Raw genomic sequence first — 22,429 nt, 5'->3', positions numbered from 1 at the left:
GGAATTTGCTGGCAATGCTGTCTCAGGTTAAGTACAGAATTGTAATGTGCTTTTTTTTCTGTAAGCTACCAGGCATCTGCTCTGTGTTCCTTGCTTCAAAATAGGATATGCAGGTATTGTCTGGAAAATAAGGCTTATGGCCAAGACTGGAAATGTTGCCTACTTAGCGCTAGGGAGGAGAGGAGAGATTACAGTTCAACAAGCAAACAGAGCAAGAATAAGGTAACCAATAGAAATGCTGACTCTGCTGCCCTCAGAAGAGGGTAACCTGAGCCCAAGTGGTTGGGATACCACTGTTTGGAGGCCAGGAAAGAGCTGCTGTTTGGAAAGCAGAGGCAGGGATCTGTTAGAAAGGTCAGGCACTGATTGGATTAACTGTGGCAGCACTGAAAGCTCATAAGAAAGAAAGTGAGATGGGGCAAGGCTTTTTTTTACTTCTCATTGGTCTTGCCCAGGGTCAGGCACTGGGAACTCCTTAGAAGAAGCTGGAAGTTTCTCTCTACCCCTTTGTCCCAGCAGAAGATATGTCTGTGCTCCTGGCTTGGGTCTCACTGCAGCCTGGTTTCTGCACACTGCAGAGTCTTGGATCTTGTCCCAAGCCTTCCTTCTCACCTCATGCCCATTCATAAAGCAGACCAGAGCATTGAGTCCTCTGCTGGGTTTCTTTTCTAATTCTGTTTTCTTCTCTTTGTTTGGTTATGCTACAATTCAAGCTGTGCCTGTTTATTCCTTGTAAAATTCCCTTGTGCGCATCTGAAGGGAAGTTTCTGTCATGTTTGCATCTTTAATTTAGAGGCACATACTCCTGTCTGGGTTTGTGCTCTGGGCTGCACAGGGCAGAGGAGTGGCTGAGGGAGTAGCACTGGTTTTATGTGTAACCTGTGCTCTGTCATGTGCCTGGGATCAGTCACTGGGATCAGTCAGGAATCCGCTGTTTGCAAACACAAAACATGTAACTTGTAGGGCTGCGGCAGTCAGGAAACAGAGATGTGTGTCTCCAAATGTTATGCATATCTGCTGTATTTTTTTTTCTTTCTTGAGGTCCCTGTGGGGGAAAGTCTAGTGTCCAGACATCTCTGCATGATTTTTTTCATATCAACAACTCTCCAGGAACCGGGTCAGGCACTTTCTTGTTGTATGTGTCTGAAGGCTGCTGCATCCTTGGTGGGCTTGCACAGCCTCTTGCCACCAGCTTCCTGATAGTCTTGAGCTGAGAGTTTTTTGTTGTGTAGTCTTGGTGGGCTATTCTTTTACCAAGCTCTCCCTTCTGTTTTTGAGGCAGAGGTGTTGACATCCCAGTACCCCTAAAGAGTGAGTAGGAATGTAAGAGAGGACTGTAGACATGGTGGAAAGCTCATTCCTGGAGCAGTTATCAGACCTCAGGAGGAAAGGAAAGGCACTTGTGCCACAACAGGCTAAACTATGCATCTTTAACTCATTGTGTGGGGAAGAAGAGAAAGAAAAGATGCTGTAGAAGTGTTCATTGTAACTGTTTAACAGAAAGATGTGGGAGACACAGAATTCATTCCCAAAGCTTTTTATTCAGTGTGTGCATCCAGGTTTCTCTGTAGGAGTCCTCTGCCAGCTGCTTCCCTCCTTTACCTTCTGTCTAACAACAGGGGCTCTTCTGGAGTCCTGTGTCTGAGTGTGGCTGGGAAATCAAAAAAGTCAAAGTTGTGGTGTCGTGCCAAGTTGTGCCTCTGGTCATTTCCTTTCTCTCATGCCACATGTTGCCTTTTTCCCAGTGGAGCTGTGGCCTCTGCATTTTTGGCTGGCTGTTCTTCTAATTAGGTCCTTGCGAAGAGGCAGAACCCAACTAAGAAATCTGTAGCTAAAAGTACTAAAGGAGAGAGTAAAATAGGGGAGGAAGGAGGATTTTTCAGGCTGTTGATGAGCTGGTGTTAGAGCAGGTCAAAACCTGCTGCTTGATGTTGACCCCTGAGCTGTTTCTGAAGCTGCTTCTGTTTTTTGCTTCCAGGCTGCAATCAGAGTTGGAATTGTTTGATCAGGGCATTTATGTCTTCGTTCTGATGGTCAGACATGTATTTCTCTAGGGTTCCTGTGCATGGGAGAACTGTGTTTCCAAGGTGAGGGTTGGGGTGGGTCTACCAATGATTTTCGTGTTTCTCTTGTTTCTCATGCCTTGGTTGGTGCTGTCACTGCCGAATCTCTAACTGTGACAAGATCATCCCTACCCACACAGAAGGCTTGGCTGGTGTGCTGTGTCAGAACAAGAAGAGTATCCAAACTGGGCACTCCCATCTTTTGACAGCAGTCAGCAGGGAAAACCTTGGGAGTGTAGAGCAGCACTTTTCTCAAAATGCTTAGCTTGGTACTTGACCCCTCCAGTGCCTAATGACTGTTACAAAAAACAAACTAGTGAGCTGCACAGGTAGAAAGCTGTAGGTACCACCAGTGCCAAATCCATTGAGTGCCCCTGTTCCTCCAGCTGTGAGAGGTTCTGCAGACATTCCCTCTGTCCTTGCTTGTGAACCTGTCCTGAGGACTTGGGAGTGCTTGTGTGCTCATTCATGTCAGGCTGGAGTAGGGACAACAGTTGGCCTAGAGGTATGCTGCTACTGATGAATTTGAACTTCTGTCTAAAATAGGTTGTGGCTACTTTAGACCTTGGGATTGAAGTCTGAAAGATCAGTCCAGCTGGCTCACACAGCTCCCTGTGCTCCTGACCATGCATCTCCCTTGGCTTGGCTTAGCTCATGAAAAAGCAGGAAGCTGACCTGGTGCAGGGGAGTTGGGTTTGTGTGTAGGACCTGGGGGAGGCAGGGTGGAAGAACCAACAACTAATGCTTGGATAAGCTAAGCTCTCATGTACCAGCACCCTGAGCTGCTGTGGAGTCTGCTCGCTGTTGTCTCTGTGCCAGGTTTCCAAATGTCATGTGTTGATACTGCCGCTGGTATTGATACTGCTTCATATTCCATGTCGATCTTTCCAGGGGAAGCAGCCCTGGCTCTGTGTCATTAACATGGAAGTCGATTACAGTTGATTTTTTTTTTTTCTTTAGTTCCATTAGAGCCAAGTAATCCAATATTGCATTCAGTATTCCCCGGAGCAAGTCAGCACTTTGCAGACCTCTTCCCTGCTCCCCAAAGCACCCCCAGACATCCTGCCAGCATCACTGCAGAATTTGAGAGTGTGTCTGCAATCCCTTTAGCAGTAGGTGGGGCATTGGCATGCAGAGACCTTGGAGTGGTGTTCTGGAGACGTTGCCTGTACAGGCATGTGTTGGAAGAGGCTGCCAGTTTGCAAGGAAAGTAGATTGAACAGGGAATTTATTAAATTAAATTGGGGCTCCTTCTCTGATGTGTGGCCCAGCCAAGGGTGAGGGCTGCCTACCTTAGGTGTGGCAGAACACACTCAGACTTTTTGAATGTTGACATGTTTTTTTTGGAATATGTGTTTTGGTGAAATCACACTTGATTGTAGATGCTAAAGCGCTATTTCTGATTAATGCCCGAGATAACTACTTGGCAGTGTTAGGGCCATCCAGCAAATCCCTTTCCTCAAGTCTGGATTGCAGTACACCCTTTAGATGCTAATTTAACAAATCTCCCAAGAAGAAGCAGGGAAACTGTTACCTGGGAAGAATACTTTTGTAGATCTTCAAATGTTTTGCTAGGATTTGTCATGGTTTTGCACATGTATCCTTGTATTTCTGGACACTTATGAAGAAGGGAGGGCTTCAGGAATAAATTTTAGAAGTCTTTTCCTACTTTGGGCAAGTCCAAGTCCACATTGGTATTGGAAGAGTTGTTACCATGGGAGATGGAGGGACGCAGGGAATTAGGCTTGAATGTTACTTTTGGGTCAGCTGTCATGTTTCAAAAGTCATAGGTTCAGCTTTTTTTGGAAAGCATTGATTGACATAAGCACAATTGCTTCTCAAATGGAAATTGCTGGAGTGAAGTACTTGATGCCCTTCTAGCAAGCTAGACACTGAGGAAGAATGGTAGGGGGGAAATATCTTCTCTCCCAGCTCTTCTCTGCCTTTTGCTGTGCCCCTGAATGCTTATTCCTTCTCAGCTGATGGAAGGAGAGTATCTCTCCAATCTATGCCTTATGTGCTCTGTGGAAAAGAGAAGGCTTTAGTGAGTAGGTGCTTCAGGTCACCAGGCTACGAACAGAAATGATCTTCCTGCCAGCTCTTTTCCCTGTCTGCCCAGGTGGGCTTTCTGTCGGCTTTGTTTTTTCTGTGGCAGCCCCACACCTTTCTATTGGAAGGCAAACCTCACTGAACATTTAATGGTGTACTGTGGGTGTCCAGCTTCCTTAAATATCCTTGTTTCTGCCCCTTCCCTTGCTGCTCCCACTTCCCCCCTTTTTCTCTCTGCAAGAGCTTCATCCTTATGCTCCTGTCATTTGAAACTATGATTTCAACCAGTTTCGACAGTCTTCTCTTGACCTTCATGGCTCAATTCTTCCTCCTTCACTGTGGAGATGTTTGTGATGTGATCCTTTTTCTCCTCTCTGTGCTGCTGAAGCTCCTGTATGTAACTCCCACTTACTGCTCATCTTCTGATGGTTTTGTTTTTACCCTGGAGTTACTTATCTGCAGAGTCTACTCAATGCAGTTTCTGGCTGGCATTGTTGCCTGGAAATATAATTAAGTATTGATCACTGGGCATTCAGCAGTCAAATGAGTTAATATATTAATTATGTGTAAGAGTCTGTCATTCCAGTAATGTTTGTTACCTACTGGCTGGCACAGTGCATGTGTGTGTTAAGAGGAAGGGTGCAGATGGACCTTGGAGTGGTGTTTGCTTTCTCTTTTGCTTTTAATGGTTATGAATCCCTTGACTAGTGGTGCTCTGGGCATTGCTGTTTTGCTGGTGCTGTTGTTTCTTGGCTGTTCCTGCTCATTGTTCTTCACTGATCGTACATTTTCAGAAGCCTTACACTGCCTCAGTGGTTACTTCCCAGGAAGCCAGGCTGGAGTAATCCCAGTTAACATCTTGCTTCTGGGGGCTTCCTGGGAGATGGCAGTGTCTCCTTTACTCACACTGTCTGCCAGTGGTTGACCTGATTCAGGAGCTGAGTAGCTACTGGCTGGAAGATGTGTCTGTCTGCCAAGCCTCCACATCACAGAGTGCAGAAACATCCACCTTGTCCTCCTTGCTCCCTGGTGGTCTCCACTGCTCTGACTCCCACCCTTTCCCTACAGAGGGGGTCTATTGTGGATATGTGGCTTAATATGGAAAAAAATATTTCTCTCCTGTGAAATCCTGCTACCAGTTCACACTGGATTTTATCCATTAAAATAATTTAAAAACCTCTGGCCAAAGGCAGCTTTTAATAGGAGCTGTGTGATTAGCCTGAAACAGTTCCTGCCAGCTTCCTCTGTGCCACAACTGGTGTAAAACATCACATAGCCTCTCCTCAGTATGTGTGGTGGGAGATCCTTCACGTGTCCAGAGAAGGGCAGCAGAGCTGGGGAAGGCTCTGGAGCAAAAGCCTGATGAGGAGGAGCTCTGGGGTGGGGGCTCAGCCTGGAAAAAAGGAGGCTCAGGGGGATCATCTCACTCTCTACAGCTCCCTGACAGGAGGGTGCAGCCAGGTGGGGCTTGGGCTCTCTCCTAGGGAGCAAGGAAATGGCCTCATGTTGCACCAGGGGAGGTTTAGCTTGGATACTGGGGAAAAGTTCTTCACTGAAAGGGCGGTCAGACATTGGAAGGTGCTGTCCAGGGCAATGGTAGACTCACATCCCTGGAAGTGTTCAGAAGGTGCCTGTGGTGCTTAGGGATAGCAGTGGAACCTGCACTGGTAGGTTAGTGGTTGGATTTGATGATCTTGGAGGTTTTTTCCTGCTATCCAACCTAAACTTCCCCTGACTCGGCTCCCTGCCCTTTCCTTGAGGCCTGTCACTGGTCATGAGAGTGAAGAGGTCAGTGTCTGCCCCTCTGCTTGCCCTCAGGAGCATCTTGAAGACCACACTGAAGTCTCCCCTCAGTCTTGCCAGACTGAGCAAAGTAATCTGAGCCACTCCTCATAAGGCTTCCCCTCCAGACCCTTTCCCATCCTTGTGGTCCCTCTTCAGAAGCTCTCTATCAGCTTGATGTCTTACTTTGTATTGTGGTGCCCAAAACTGCACACAGGACATGAGGTGAGGCCACAGCAGTGCAAAGGAGAGTGGGACAATCCCTTCCCTTGACCAGCTGGCAGTGCTGTTATTATTTTATTTGTTGTATTAGTTTCTATTCTTTCCCCAACACTTGCCATCAGGTAAAGTGTGCACTGTCTGTGCTTAGCAGGATGGAAGGGCTGAGCTCTGTGATTGCTCCTGCCTCTCTTTCTCCAGCTCCATCTGAGGAAAGGTCCAGCTGTAGCTCTTGGTACTGCCTGCATCCCTGCCTTGTCAGATGATGGAGGGAGTGGTTCCTGCAGGCACTTGTTTCACCAAGTTGCACAGTGAACACGGTCTGGTTGCCTGTCCTTCCTCATTTCAGTTAAAGCAATGATTCCAGATGATGCCATCTGTCTGAATCCCACCATGGCCTGTTTTTCCCAGGAAAATGGCTTTGAATGCTAAACCTGACTCCCAAGAAATGAGGGAAGCTGGGTACTTCCACAAACAAACAAATGGATCCATGGAATGTATTGTGTGTGGGAGTGGGGGGAAGGTGGGGCACTGCCCGTAACAGATCCTGGTGTTTGCTGTAATCCCCGAGAAACAGAAACAACTCTGCAACTCGTTCTGGGTGATGTCTCATACCTCCTCCTGTGTGCAGCTGGTCTGCTGCCAGTGCTGCAGTGGCACTTGACAGTGACATATTTGTCTGTCTGCCTTGGAAGTCTGTCCCTCTGTCCTCTCAGCATCTTTAAATCCATGTTTTGTTTCCCTCTCTTCCTTATTTTTTGTCTGTTCTCTCACCTTTCCCCAGCACCCCATCAGGCCACTGCTTCGGCTTTGAGGGGAAATGCAGCAAATACAGCATAAAATGCTGCCTGAGGCAGGAGTGGTTGGAGCTAGATGATCTTTAAGGGCCCTTCCAACCCAAATCTGTGATTCTGTGATAAAATGCAGTGTCTCCACTGAATCCATCCATTGGGGATGTAATAAAGCAGAGCTGCCTCCCTGAAGGTGCTGAAAGAGCATATATGAAGGCATAGGTAAAAGAAACACCAGGTGCCAAAAACAGTATGAGAGGGGTTATAGGAACCAGTGGCTGGAGATGGAAAACTTCCCTAGGGAATGCCAGTTTAATTGTCTACTAGCTAATATGCAGTTAAAAGACAAGGAAATTCTTGCTTTTTTGGATAAATAAGAAGCAGCAGATAAAATCCAATAGTGTAACTATTTCAGATCTAGATCTTTCACTGTGTAATATTGCAGAGATATTGAACTACTGATTTTTAAAGTTTCTCAAAGGATAGGATAGTCAAAGGTAATCTTATTAGCAGAAAAGCAAAGGATATTTTGGGGAAAATCTCTTTCAAATGCAGGGCATTGTCAGAAAGCATAGCAATGTTTCAGTATTCTGCCTCCCTTAGTAAGCCCTAAGGAGAGAATTTACCCATTGCTAAACATGAATTACTCCTGGTCTCAGAATAAATCTCATTCCAGAGATTGGTTGCTGTTCAAGCATTTATAGAAATGGTGTTCTGTTCTTCTCATTGCCCTTTATTGAAACTACAACATCCACACAAATAGCTATGGTGCGTGTATCTCTGTTGCTGAAATATACATTTTTGTCCTCGGTGAAAGGACTCTTGCCAACTGTCCAAATTGTGCTGCAGACTCATTGGAGTCTACTTTGGTGGTCCACTTTGATCAGATAAAGCAGGTTGTTTAGGACTGTGTGTAGTCAGGTTTTGAATGTTTCCATGGGCGGAGACCTGGGGACTCCATAACCTCCTGACAGTTTAAAAAAATCATAAAAATTATCCCAAAACCAAGTGGTTCACTGTGTGCTCCTTGTCACTTGTCACTGAGCACCACTGGGAATAGTCTGTGTCCCTCATCATCTTCCTTTCCATCAGGTATTATGCACATTTATGGGATTTCCTTTAGGCCTCTTTTCTAGCTGTCTCAGCCTCTCCTCAAATAAAAGATATTCCAGTTCTTTAATCATTTTAGTGGCCTGTACCTGGAGCAGGGAAGCAGGTATAGTGGGTGTAATCCCAAGGAGGATCACATTGCTTATCTGCAAAACTTCTGCTAGGGCTGGGTGCTGCACCTCTGGGAAGGCTGGGCTTTGGGGAAGCGAGGATTGCCTGTGCTCCCAGGGAAGCTTTTCCCCAAGAGTCTGATTTTGAACAATATATATCCATATATATATATATATATATATATATGTATGTATGTATGTATGTATGTATTCCTACATCTTCCTCTATGTCTGAATTGCAGCAGAGGAAGCTGCCTTAACTGGATGGCAATGCTTAATGCCACTGTACAAGCTCACCAACTTTTGTTCTTCAGGAATATCTTGAGCCAGTCAGTGTTGTTTCCTCTGGGTGAGGGAGGGTCCAGGCTTCCCTGGTGCTGCCTGGAGCAGCATTTGGCCTCAGCTCCACTGTCTGCATTTCCTGGAGATGTTTCTCTTGGGCTTATACATGGGGTGGTGGAAGCAAAGAAAGCATGGTTGGTTCTCCTCTCTTGAGGGGGCTTGGGCTGTGAAGTTGCCCTCAGAAGCCTCTGGTGGGGTTTCTCTACTCACAGTGTTCAGGCAGGATGTTGGAATACTCAGGTTTCTTGGCTGAGTGTGGAAAATCCAAGGTTGCTGCAGACCTACAGCTCCCTGTACCAGCTTGGCTGCAAGAAGGCTTTGCCATTCATATACTCATATAATTGTTAAGGTTAGAAAAGCTCTCTAAGACTGAATCCCACTATTCCCCCTGCACTGCCAGATGTGCCCCTAATCCATATCCCCAAGTGCCACATCCACACACCTTTTGAATGCTTCCAGGGATGGTGCACTGATGCTGTAGCCTCTGCTGCTCTTGTAGCTGAGTGACCTTTTTTAAGTCTGGAAGCTGCAGAAGAGCTTGCTGAGAGCTGCTGGTCATAAAATTAAATTCACTGTGATCACTGGTTTTAAATTGTTTATGGGGCTGCACAGAGAGCAAATATATGCCAGTGATAGCAAGGAAAAAGTCAACTTCTTTGCCATGCCATTCCTTGACAAATGAGAACATTTGCACTGTGTAATTTATGACACTTTCGGGGAACTCTTTCATTGGAAGAAATGTACACACCCTTGTTGCAGATACATGGAAAAGGGTGTGTGGGGGTTAAAATATCTTTCCTTATGAGTGGACTCATTCTCCCAAATCTGGGAAGCCCTGTTGCTTGAAGGAGATCACACCTGGTCTTGGAAAGTCCCTATGTTTCCCAGGGCACCTGTCTGTGGGTGAGCCTTTCTACATTTGTTTTGTGGGCTTTGAAGTTTTCCACATCAGGGAATACTGAGACATGTCCTTTTTTTTTTTTTTTTTCCCTTTCTTCTTTTTACTTTTCCCCATGCCATGGGTTTATAATGAATTAGTCTTTAAGGTCCCTTCTAGCCCAAACCATTCTATGATTTCTTTGATTCCTTGAGCCTGAAATAGCAATACGAATCTCCTGTCTCAGACAAGGCATTGTGCAGTCCTTGGCTGAGAAATCCGGGTTTCCTGTGGCATTTTAGCCTTGATTATAAAAATAACCTTCAGCTGCACAAGTGGCTTTAAGAGCAGTGACACACTGGGCCACCCGGAGCATCCTCTGTGTCCCTGGCTGTGACTGAGCCTTCGAAGGGCAGCCTCTCTTCTGGGGAGGGCTGCTGGGGAAGGATGAGGACCTAAAATGGACAAGGCCTTGGGCAGAGGAGAAGGAGGTGCTTTTACCTTGTGGAAGGGGCTGAGTGTGCCAGCAGCATTTCAGATACCATGTGTAAGGACAAATTTTGTCTCTGAGTGAGGTTGCCTTTCGCAGACTGCTGTGCACATTGTGACTTCCCGGTCACCTCCCGAGGGGACGTGCTCCCCCCTCTAATGGAGCATCACTTGTGCTTCTGTGAGCTGAGGCTGAGCTGGGCTGCCCTGGGAGGCCTTGTGCCCTTGCTGGGGCTGCTTGGAGCCTGGGGATGTTTACCAGGCCTGACAGAGCCATGACCTTGGTGTGAGGACATGAGCTGCACTGCTGCTCCGGGTTTCCAGTGGAAAGCCAGGCTTGGAAGTAGGCGTTGCTTCAAATAACCAGGGGATCTGAAGGGGCAGGGAATGCAGATCCCACTTTTTTGTAGGATGCCTTTTGTTATAGATAAGTAATGTAATAGTTGGCTCTCACAATTAAGAGATAAATATTATATAGATGTATAGTAATGTAATTGTTGTCATTCCACAGTCCTCTTTCCGTCCCCCCCCTTGTAATAGCCTTAGTAGGCAAGATATTTAGAGGAGGCTGGCTTGTGGCCAGGAGGTAACATAACACCTGACATCCAATCAAGATGTAAAAAGTAGTCTCCACCAATGGATGGCAGGAAAAGAGTTGACTGACAAAACTTTCAGAGGAGCTAAAGATATAAAAGGCAGAGCATCTATTCTGTCGAGGAGTCATGGGGGGAGGGGGGAGAGTGCTCCAGGCACTGCAATTTTTCCTTATTCAGTCCTTTGTTGTAATTTTTGTCAAGGTTTAATAAACCTTTTGAAAATTTTAAAAGTGAGGGTTGTTTCTCACACCTTCCACGTTGGGGCAGGAAGAGTGTGTGCATGCCGGTGTAATTATTAAGTGTGAACAAAAATAACATAGCTTGTTTTAGATCCTGAAATGCAAACGCTATATCCATGGAGAAACCTGCCCTGGCCCAGCAGGAGCTGGCACCTTTTCCTCCAGCACTGGATCCCAAGCCTGCTCAGGATGCAGCAGGGCCTAAATGGGTTTTCTGTGCCTACATACAGGTACCAAGCTGTCCCTGGGGGCTCCCCTAAGAGCAAGAGGACAAAGAGCTTAGATACAGTCCCTGCCTCTGTCCTTGCCACCGCCAAGCCTTGGTCACAGTAGTGACCCTTGTGCATCAGAGCTTTTGGGAGCAGTGCAGCTGGAGGTCACTGACTGGGAGCTGTTGGCGGGATGAGGGCAGGGAGCTGTGGAGCATCCTCTCTGCCAGAGGACATGGTGGCTGGCTTCTTGCCTGGCCCGTGTTGTCCCTCAGCTCTGTTCCTAGAGGAATGAGAACACCTCAGGGGCGGTGCACTGACAGCTGCCAGGTCACAGCACTGTTGTGTGTGCCCCAGGAGACTGACCTTACCGTTTCCCAGGCTCTTTCATTGGACAACAGCAGTGCACAATTTACAAGTGAAACTATGTAATTTTAAAAAACAAACCCAAACCACACCCAATATTCTGCTTTTGGATGCAGTCTGACATCCTTCATTAACTCATCCCACAGCTGCAGGCATATGCTCATTGTTGCTGTTACACAACTGAGGCTAAAATTAAAACATCTGTTGTTATTTAACTTCAGTTTGCCAAAATACTATGTTTTGAGCAGCAACAGCTTTACTCTTATGTTTGATTGGGGTTTTGGAATATTAATGTTACATGCCATTTCTTAATGAAGCTGCAGGAGGAGCTTTGCAGCAGGGAGCAAATGCCTGGTGCTGAAGGACCCTCCTCTGTCCATGTGGCATTGCAAAGGTTTGTTGAATATTTCTGGTAATGGCCAAATGCTCCAAGTAATGTAGTTTCCTGGAACTGTCAAACCCTCTTGGCTGCAGAGCCAGAATTAAATAGTGGGATCTTGGGGCAGGGAAGCCTGTAGTGTTACAGCTTTAACTCACTCCAGCTTCTTTCTGAATGCCTAGAAAGGATAAAATGGGGATCTCTAAGGTAGGATTTATAGATATATTTAGTCTAAGAAGTTCTTTATGAAAAATAGTCACATATATATATATATGTGTGGGTGTGTATATATATATATTCTATTTTTATTTTTAGTCTGAGTCCTTTACCAAAAAACCCTCAAATTTCTGAAATTAAGGAAACCGTCCTCAAAAATCTGCTTCTCTGTCATGAAAGCAGGATCCTGAGGATTGCCAGGAGTAGTACCACATGCTTGATGCAGGTGGCAAAAAGCTATTGTGTTTTTTTTTTTAACCTGTTTGTATCTGGCATGTCTTGTACTGCACAGATCAGAAGGAAGAAAGAAAAAAGCATGTTCTCGCTAAAACAAATAATTGTCAAGTTTATAGTATGGAAATTATCCTTAGCTAATGTGATGGGGTTTGCTCACCTTTTCCTTAGCTAATGTAATGGGGTTTGCTCACTTTTCCTCCATGCATAGGGTTTCAAAGGCAAGTGTTGTTAAATTACCTGTGGAATGGGCTGGAGAGGGGGATTCAAAACCTTCTGATTTCACAGGAAAATAATTAAAATGGAGCTGTGGTTTGGCTTGATCTCAGAGGTGCTTGCAAGCTAAATAAAAATAAAAGGCTACCTTGGGGACAGTCTGTGCTGCTAATTAACTAGCTAAATTCTGCCTTCGCTGTTCTCCAGTGGCTTTCCAGCGGTTTTGGCACTCGACATCATAACTGGAAGCTGCCAAACACAACTTTGCACCTTCAAGCAGCTGAACAGCCTTCTGAGGGCAGGCTAGGATATGGAAATAGGAGTGTCTAGGGAGCCAAGTGATGGAGAAGGGCAGGAACTGGCTGCTGGCACAGGAGGGATGCAGCTCCTTTCCCTCAGGCACCCTCTGGTTATCTGTGGCCACCTTCCCCCAGCCGGCAGCAAGGTTGGGTTCCTGCCAGGAAAACAGCTTTTTGTTTCCTTAAATATTCCACTACTGTTTTGGGGGAAAAAACACCAACCCAAACCTGAATTGCTGTTATTACTAGAGTTGGCCAGCTGGCTGAATTGGGCCTTTTTATTTTCATTAACAAAAGCTGCCAGGCGATGTTTTTCCAGTGAAGTCATGAGTGTGTTTCCAGATGAGGGGCAGATCTTCCCAGCATTGCCATGGCTGAAATTTGGGCAGGCTGGAGCAGCTGTGGTGTCCTGTGCAGGCAGCCTTCTGGAGATCATTGGGGTGGGATAATAAGTCCATAATAATAATAATAATAATAATAATAATAATAATAATAATAATAATAATAATAATAACAATAATAATAATAAGTATTGATAATTGACTACAATTCATCCTTTTTTCCCCTGAAACCAGGAAAATGTGGGGTGATGGGGGTGGGCGTAACTCAGATTTGGTTATTGGACCACGCAATTTGTTCTTTCAGCATCTGCTTTTATACCACAACAAATGTGGTAAGTGCTTTTTGGGAATTTATTTTTCTGGGAAATGAGGCTGTGGAAGCTCCAGCTTCATTCTCCCTGTCTTAGAAACTCAAAACATGGTGGTGGTTGTTGGTTTTATGGGAAGGTAGCCTTGGCCCCAGCAGGTTTGTTGTGTTCTTAAGAAATTATTAAAGGATGCTTTTGTTTAAATCATCCTAGAGGATCTGTAGCTTCAGATTAGTTATCCTTAACGAGTTGTTTTCATAATTGTACTGAATTTCTTTATTCTCTTTCTTTGGGAGGGGAAAAAGAGGTACTTTTTCTTCCCTGGGCTTAAGAATAAGCTAAAGTGAATGGCATGATCTTTGGGGAGCTTGTTACTCCATTGGAATTCTGGTATTTCCAGCACATTTCAGGAGAAAAGTTGTCTAAAGTCAGTTTTGTTTTAAACATGTGAGATAAGATATAATTTTATAGCACTTGCAACAGAACTCCAGTTAAAATATTTGTGATAGTATTTTACTTTATATTGGATAGCAGTGCTCAGCAGCTGCTTTCCAATACTGAATTTGGTAAATAGTAGGTACTAGTCTTTTTTACAAGCTGCTAGTGACCAGCTACTCCTTAGGGCTGCCTTGGATATATTTCAGAAATTTCTCCTTGTGAGGGTGGGGAGGCCCTGGCACAGGTTGCCCAAAGGAGCTGTGGCTGCCCCATCCCTGGAAGTGTTCAAGACCAGGTTGAATGGGGCTTGGAACATGCTGTTCTGGGGCCTACAGCAGGGGGATTTGAAATGGGATGAGCTTTGAGGTCCTTTCCAATCCATACCATTCTGTGATCTGATGCTGATGATCTGATCTACTTATTTGTTTCTTGTTTTTTAATTCACAGTGAGGCAGATTCGATTTGTTTGGCTAAAAGCTGGGGTGCAGGGTGGCCTCTGGATCTGCCTGCCATGCCAGCAAGTTCAAAAGCATGAAGGGTTGAACAGAATCTGTTATGCAGGAGCCAGGCTCCATCTCTTGTCTCTTCTCTTCTAGGTTTGGAAGAAAAAGCAGTACTTTCCAAAAAAGAGAAGATGAAGCTGAGGAAGGAAAGATGGCTGCAGAGTGAGTATTCCTGCGACATGATATCACAGAGCATAGTTCTGATGGATCTCTGTACTCTGGGTTTGGTGACGGTGCTGGAAGAAGCTGAACGCTTCTCAGAAATCTTCATCCCTCCCCAGCACTGGAATAAAAGTTCCAGGTATTGTTTCTCAGTGTTTAGCACCAAGACTTAGTCATTGCCCTGGTTCTAATTTTGATTTTTTTGCCACATGTAATATATGTGACTACATAAACACTTTGTTTATCCAGAAGGGCACTGTGCCTGTGTAAATGTAGCATATTTTTCTATCTTTTGAAACTCTGGTACAGATGTGAGTAGCTGTCTAGTGGAGCTCCTCCTCACCCAGGAGCCATAGGGGTGGCAGGACAGGCTGGAGCTGAGCTCCATGCTGCCAGCAGCTAATCCCAAACCTCTGTGGTGAGGCCCTACAGTGGGCTCTCCTGCCCCTCAGTAAGGAGGACACTGCTGGCTGTGTTACTGCTCTTTCCCATGTGCTACAGTGAACCCACTTAGCAGAGTCTGGCCTTTCTCGAGGCAGTGGAATATGAGCTAAACAAACCCAGCCCATGGCAGAAATGCTTCTCTTTTCCTATTTTTGCTTTGGGTGTCTTAGCACAATAGGGGACTATGCTGTTGTACCCAGTGTGGCAGAGGAATTCCTTGTATCACCTGAAGCTGTTCTTGGGACAGGCTTTTCTCCTAACACCTTCTTGGCCAACATAGTTGCACACAGACTGTGTTTGGGGCAGAGGGATGTGGCTTTCTGCTACACCAAATGATCTCTGTTCCTGAGCTCTGAGCCCAAGTTCATTAAACTTTGATTTCACCAGCTGCACTGAAGGTGTGTCTGACTGTTCTTAGATAAAAAGGTATGAATTTAACACGCATGGGTGTGAAGGAAACCTCCTCCCAGACAACCAGCCAACAGCTGCTGAGTGCCTGGACATCTTGCTTGGACACAGAACACAGATGGCTGTGCTAGTCAAGGTCAGCTGCTTTGGAAAAGCCCAGGAGCAGGATCCCTACATGGTCTTAATCCAGCCCTCTTGCTGCCTTTGTAGCATCAGTCTTTCACAAGTGCTATTTTGGCCCTGCTGTGGCCTCTTCCCCTTTCTCTTGGCTCTGAAATTACTAAGATGAGGGAATACGTGTGAAATGCGGAGTCTTTGCTTTGAGAACACTAAGACAGTAAACTCCAGGCTAAATTATCTGTCTTAGGAGGTACTAGATGTTAGAAGTGCTTTACAGGCACAGAAGTATCTAAAACCTTTGCCAGTTCTTGTAGAGAAAGAGCTTTTTGTCCCCCAAAAGAGAACCTAGCTTGGACTGCTGAACTTATCACTACATCTCTGTTTTCCTAAATCTGAGTTTGTTGTTTCTTCTTGTCCCAGGGCTGCTTTTGTGACACTGGATGCCAAGACCCTGGGAACCAAAGATCAGCCCAGTAGTACAAATGCAAAACTTTCTTCCATTCCAATAAGTAATCTTAGGAGAGACTAGAGAGGGGAAAAAACTTGTGTAATGCTTCAGACATTAGAAGTATGCACATTTAAAAATACATATATTGCATGGCTCCTCAAATGAACAAGACTTCATAGGAAAAGAATTTGGGATGTTTGTGCAGAATCAGGTGTCTGAAAATTTTCAGCACATACTGTTTATGAAAGCACTGAAGTAGTCAGCTTCATAAAGCCAGACCAAAAAAAGAAGAAATGCAGAACAGAAAGTTGTGTTCTTGGCAGGGATTGCTGTGAGGAGAAGTGTTTCCAATCCTGATTTGTCGCAAACATCCATGTACAGCAGAACTGCAGTTCATGAAAATCTGTTGCTCTTCGACTCAGCTGAGTTGGAGAACAAGCAAGGCGAAGGCATTAAAGGAGCAGCCACAGAATTTGAGTTCTGCTTCCTTGACTCTGGGAGCAGGATTAGACCCAGGATTGTGGTCTGTAAGTGGGACTGGCTGCTTTTGTGCTCCCACCAGAATACTTCTGGCTTCTGTGGCCATGCTGCCTTGGGAGCTGTTGGCCTCCCTGTGTCACCAGCTCAGCCCCGTGGCTTCTGGCACGCTGTCTTGTCCACACGAGGAGTTGGTAGCCCAGCACTGAGGCTCATCCTTGCAGTTGTCCAAGGGACTTGTGGGTCAGGTGGGGCATCTTGGAGTTCAGCTGGAGGCCTGTAGCAGTGCTGGGCTTTTCTGGGCTGTCCTAAAGGACACGTTCTGCTGATGCTCACCTGGAAGCTGCTGCCTCTGAGAAGCGTGGGTAGCTGTGGGACTTACTGCCACATCAGGGAGCCTCGAGGACTGAGGCAGAAGCTTGTGGCTTTTACCTCCTAAGACAAACAAGGAGACAAATGTAACATTTGTGCAGCTTTCTGTGCCCACCCCCTTGTCAGAGCTGCTGCTGGGAGACTGGGAAACCTGGTCCTGAGAAAAGCCATGTGCATCTGCCACTTGGTGCAGTGCTCTTCCTAGGGTCCAGTTCATCCAGCATCCACAATGAGTCATGAAGGTGGAGCCTCGACTTGCTTCAAACTAAGTAAACAACTGACATTAAGTCCATCTTTTCTGCCTGTTGTTTGGTTCCAACAGCAACAGAGAAGGGGGCTGTCCCTGTTTAAGGGCAGATTTGGAGTTGACTGTATTTGGGTTGTCCCTTCCCCTTTTGTTTCCCAATTCCATGCAAGGTCAGTGTGGTTTTTGCCACACCGGGACTGCTGTGCTGTTTTGCTGTGAGCAATGAACAGTGTAAGGGATGGAAACAGACAAAATCTGGAAATTTCATTTCCCATTGCAGTGTCAGAAGGGATGTATATAGTTACAAGCAAATACATCACTGGAAGGAATGACCCAGCTGCATTTTGTTCATTTTTTCCCTGGTTTAAATCACTTCTCGCTTGTTGTAAATGGTAAAACAACTTACGAATTTCTTAGCTTAAGGGTTATCTCCTGCAGGTGTTTCCCCTTCTTTCAGTAATGCCTTGTTTCTGACACAGAAATAGAGAGTGTGAAGATGGCCAAGCAAAAGCAAAAAGCGGAAGCGAAGCGGAAAGCAACACCTGTGGTGGGAGACATGCAGCCCTTGATGGAAGCCCTGCCTGAGCTCTCTTACCTGAGCACAGGTGGCAGGGGAAGGAAGCCTCTCAAAAGGTATGTGCCATTTGGAGATGGGCTCTATATTTCCCTTTTTCCTGCGGGGTGAAGGGGCCTTCAGCTCAGCTTGTAGCTGCAGGCCATGGTCAGGAGAACAGGGTCTCATTCACAGCTCTATTTTAACCATTTTTATGCTTCACTTGGCACAAGAAAAAAAGATGACATGTGTCTTCTGAACCCACAGCTGAGAGGGGAACCATATTGCTTGGATGAGGCTTGGCATGAGACAGGCTGGGAGCATCCAGATGTCCTGGGAGTTGCAGGAGTGGCACGTAGGTGTCCATGTTGTAATGCTGCTGAGCTCACCTGCTAACATTGTCTTTTGGTGTTGCAGCCTGACATTCCATCCTTCCAGGCCTTCATCCAGGCTTTGTCCTGAGGCAGTTCAAGCCTTTGAGCAGTGCCCTTTGTGGTGTGGCCAGAATCTTTGTTTTGCAGTGTTACTTGGGCCAAGAGCATGTCTGAGTTGGCTGTTCCCTGTGCACTGTTAGCTCCCTCTCTCCCTATCTCAGACCTTTGCCAAAAGCCTCTCCTTTTAGAAGCCCAAGGTGGCACAGTGGAGGAGGGACTTTGACATGGGATGATGTCACCTACCCTGCCTGTGACCTGCTAACCCTAAACCAGCCCCCCTTGGTACTGGCATGGAGGAGCTACAGGCTCCTCTTCCCCTCTCTGGCTTCTTGAATGTCTGTATAGGAGTGTTTGAAATAATCAGAGGAGGCCTTTATAGGATTTGAATCATTACAGAAAGGAAGGGTAATACTCTAGTGATTTGTCAGCAGTATTAATAAAAGATTAGATTCTCTAGGAATTTGATCTCCTGCAGGGTAAAAGCGCATTACAGGGAGGTTTTTATTCTGCTTTATAATGAATGAAGGCAATGAAGTGTAATGAAGCTGAGCTGCTAACAGGGTCCAAGTGAACAGGCAGCATGCTGGTGGTTTTGAGGAGAAATCCAGCACGAAATGTACTCCAGGATAACTTTCCTTTAGGCTTTGACACCCTCTGCAGAGCTGCTCACCTCTGAAGGGACTGCCGTGGTGACTTAGTGGGACACACAGATGTGGCAACCCCTGCTCTGGTGACCAAGGGCTGCAATCCAGCTTGAGGAAGGATTTTCCTGGCCTTCTGTGAGCATTCCAGGCAAACTAGGACCAGAAGTTGTTCCTGTGATGAGCTGTTAAAAATGAGGACAGAAAATGAGCAGGAACTGACTAGAGGTGGGTAATGGAAATAAGTTATGTGAAGGAATGTGAGGCAAGGGAATAAGAAGAAAGGAAGAATAGGAGAAATAAAGGCAATATAAGAGGATGGAAGGGAGCATGCCAGAGAGGGAAGTAGTAAGAGGAGGTCACTGTAACAAGTGACCAGATCCTCCTGTCTTGAAGAGGAGGTGAGAAATTGTTGTGCTTCCTGACCTTTGGGGCAGATCCGGTGGAGGTGGCCATAGCCCCCGGCACCCACCAGTATGGGAATATTCCTTCTTGATCCCTGCTCCAACAGAGAGATGGGATGCAGGCTCTCTTTCTCCCCCTTGGCCTGTGTGCTGGGGTCTGCTTCAGGGCAAACTGGGGAGGAGCTACCCCACAGAGGCAGAGCCTTTTCCCAGCCTCTTTCTTCTGTTAACTTTTGTATCTGTGTAATCCTGAAAAACAGAAATTTCTTCACCTTTCTTTAATGTCCAGTTCTACCAGCAGCTCCTCTTTTGTACCTCAAGTCCCAAAAACAATCTCTGTGTTTCTTGTGTGTCCCTTGCTGGGGCTTAGTGCTGGCTTTGTGGTAAATCCATGCTGCTGCTTGGTATTGGGCATCACGAGGGATTTACACCTCTGGTCTCCTTGGACTTTGCCCAGGAATAAGGAATGCATAGAGAGATGGCAGATCTGTATCTGCTGCTGTGCCTCTTCTGCACACATCCTGCATACAGCACATTATATCCCAGTGATCCCACTGCAGGAACCAGAGAAGGGCTGGCTGCTCCCTCCTCTTGCTGAGCATCCCTGGTGCTCCCTGTAGTGGGTGGCTGTGGAGGCTGGAGCTCTGTGGTGTCAGCAGGAGGGAACATGAGCTGTGCAGAGGTGACACATGTGGTGGGGAGGGGAGGTTCCATGGAATCTTTGCTCTCAGCAATGGGATCAGTTTGACCTGGAGGTCAGTGATAAGCAGAAAGTGATCTGGGCATGGACAGCTAATGGCCAGTGCTGGCTCTGAGTGATCTGGTTTTCCTGTAGTGCCTCCTGCTCTCTCAGCCTCGGGTGGAAGGAGTTTGCATTTCCCTGTGGTGCCTGGCTATGGAAATAATTGCCTTTCAGGAGAATTTCCATGCAGGACAATTAATTACCTGTCCTTTCTGGAAAGGCAGACACAGAATCCCTGGATTCTTTCCATCTGCGCAGCCATTGCTAAATTAATGCTTTAACACTCACTTGTTTTGTTTCTTCTCTCCATAGCCACATAAAAGCAAAGGCAGAGCCAGCAGACTTCTGTCTGATGAAACAAGCTCAGAAACATCAGCTCCTGTAAGTACCCAGTTGTCAGTGTCCAGTTCCTGCTGAGCCTCATGGAATGGCTGAGTCTGGAAGGGATCTGTGGGGGTCACCTCGTCCAGCCCTTGTGCTCAAGCAGGATCACCTAGAATTGGTTACTCAAGACCCAAGTCCACATGGCTTTTGAATATCAACAAGGGTGGAGAATTTAAATGTGTCCAAGTAACTCCTGGACTTAGTCTAGCACCTCCTTATTATCTGTTAGATAGTTTATAGTGCCATCAAGAACTTTGTTTTCCCTCAGCACAACTCTCCTGGCACCAGGCTCTGTGATCTGGCACTGTTTGCTTTCTTGTTTCCTGGATCTCTGTCAGTTTTGAGCCATTCAGCTTCAACTGAGGCTGAACAGGCTACAGATGCAGCACAGCTCTCCATGAATACCTCCTCTGTCAGAAACAAGCCTGTCTTGGTGCTGGGATGCCTTTCTTGCTCAATTCTGCCTTGCTTTGCTTTTGGTGGTCTGGCAAGTCTGTGCTTCTTGGGAGGGAAAAAGTTTGGAGGAAGGTCTTGAGGTTTCTTTCCCAAGGCATTAGTTTGGATGAGAGGTTTCCTAAGCCTCACCTTAACACCCCAAGCCAAGCTTCAGGAGCATTGGCTCCTCTCTCTCTTTCTCTGGCAGGAGCATTGAAGGGGAGAGAAGCAGCTGAGCACTACCAAGTGCTTGTCTAGCGAGGCTGTGGAGAGCCTGGCAGTCTGGGGGAGATGAGGATGCTGTCATGGATGTGGCTGTGTGAAAACTCACAGAATTTTTTTTATACTCCTGCTCTGTTCTTATCCCTCCCTGCTTGCTTGCTTTTTGAGATGAGGCCATTTCTCCAGGAAGCAGCTGTAACTGGGCATGCAGGGGTAATTCTGTCATGCTCTTCCCATGGTGCCCAGCTAGTGTTGCATGTAGGATTATCAAGGCTCAATGTTCAGCAGTAAAGAGAGTCAGTAGAGGAGCTCTCTGAAGAGAATTTGATGTTGTGCTGGTGCGGTCTGAAGGCATTTTTATTCCTGGTGATTCACCAGATCCATAGTCTTGTTTCTGGTTTACTAGGGAAAAGCTCTAAAAAAAGGCATTCCCAAGTGATGCTGGACACTGTAATGATTGTTTGTGTCTCTGTGGCATGAGATCAAAGTCCCTGGCTCCCATGAAGCTGGCAGCAATTTGAGCTTTGCCCTTGGCTAAATTAGGTTTATTCTTGCACTGTCTTTCCCTGAGATTTACACTCAGGATCATTCTGTCTCAACAGAAATCTGCTACTTTATGACTTGGTCCTTATCTGCTCAGTTCCTTTCACATAAGGGGCACTTAGAGAACTGGTGTGTTATTTTTCTTTCCTCAGAGAGGAGGAAGTGGCTCGCTTTCAAGAGGTTATCAGCGATCCCCAGTACAGAGCCAACCCCCTCCTGGCCATCAGCAAGCACCTCTCCGAGAGGCTGAGGCAGGGGGAAGAAGGGGAACCCCTTTAGAGCTTCAGCTGGGCCCAGACATGCACAGGCTGCAGAGGAGCACATCCCTGGCACGACGTCCCAGCCACTTGGGCCCTTGGAAGCAGTTCAGCAGATGATGAAAACCAAGAGCCCTGCTTTCTGTCTTCAGGAATAATGCAGCTCTCTCCTGACAGGGGCAGCTGTTCCTTTACAGGCAGTCTGCACAGAGCAGGGTGTTCTGTGAGATTTTGTGCAGGCATTAATCTGCCTGCAATGTGTCTTCATACATTTGCTCTTCTTGTGAGCAGGTATGATTTCTGAAATTGTGCCAAGTGGCCATGTATCTGTTTTCTGTCATTCTTCCCCCCCGCCCCCCTTTCTGACAACTCTGAGAAGGGGTTCTTGCTTGCTCTGTTGGGATGGTTCAGGACCCCAAGCCCTGGAGGCTTTTGGAGTTTGTCATGACCAGTGCTGCTGTTCATAGAGATTGTTTTCTGTGAGAAATTTAGCTTTGGAATAAACATACTTTCATATAGCACAGAGTTTGTCTGGCTTTTGTTTTGGTAAACAGGAACTGAAATATGAGTTTATTTCTTTCTCTGAAAAAATGACTTCAAATAATTGTTCTTTCCATGTGTACAGTGAATCAGGAGACTGCTACAAGCAATGACAAATGACTGCAGATCATGTCTGACTCAGGGACTTGCCTTCCTCCTGCCCTGGAGGGGCTTCCTGTGAGTGATGCTCATCTCTTTAGGCCTTTGTGCCCTGTTTGGCCTGCCCTGTAGGAAGCATCCCAAAACATGTCCAGTCTGCAGGCTGTCAACTTCAGTCAGTCGTTTTTGGGATTGGGAACCTCTGGAGGAGGCTTTTCCTTTATCAAACACCAGTGTTCACAAAACCCCAGTGTATTTTTATGGGGCACAGCTGAAGGCAGGGCCATTCCCTATTAGACATGATCCCAATTTGACACCCAA

General features: G+C 46.4%; 1 protein-coding gene across 2 annotated transcripts in view; it reads left to right on the top strand.

Annotated features, from left to right (window-relative positions):
* Nucleotides 1–21,990, top strand: part of SLX9 (SLX9 ribosome biogenesis factor) — a 39,498-nt gene extending 17,508 nt beyond the window's left edge. For both annotated transcript variants that reach the window (XM_002196389.5, XM_041717462.2), the window contains exons 3-6: nt 14,270–14,338; nt 17,334–17,487; nt 19,941–20,009; nt 21,365–21,990. In XM_002196389.5, the coding sequence (XP_002196425.3) occupies nt 14,270–14,338; nt 17,334–17,487; nt 19,941–20,009; nt 21,365–21,491 (419 nt within the window). In that variant the 3' untranslated portion in view covers nt 21,492–21,990. The remainder of the gene's footprint in view (nt 1–14,269; nt 14,339–17,333; nt 17,488–19,940; nt 20,010–21,364) is intronic.
* The last annotated feature ends 439 nt before the right edge of the window (nt 21,991–22,429 follow it).

Source organism: Taeniopygia guttata, chromosome 7 (assembly GCF_048771995.1).
Source record: "Taeniopygia guttata chromosome 7, bTaeGut7.mat, whole genome shotgun sequence".
NCBI lineage: Eukaryota > Metazoa > Chordata > Aves > Passeriformes > Estrildidae > Taeniopygia > Taeniopygia guttata.
The sequence above is the reverse complement of the archived record's forward strand: the minus strand, read 5'-3'. Positions and strand labels throughout refer to the sequence as shown.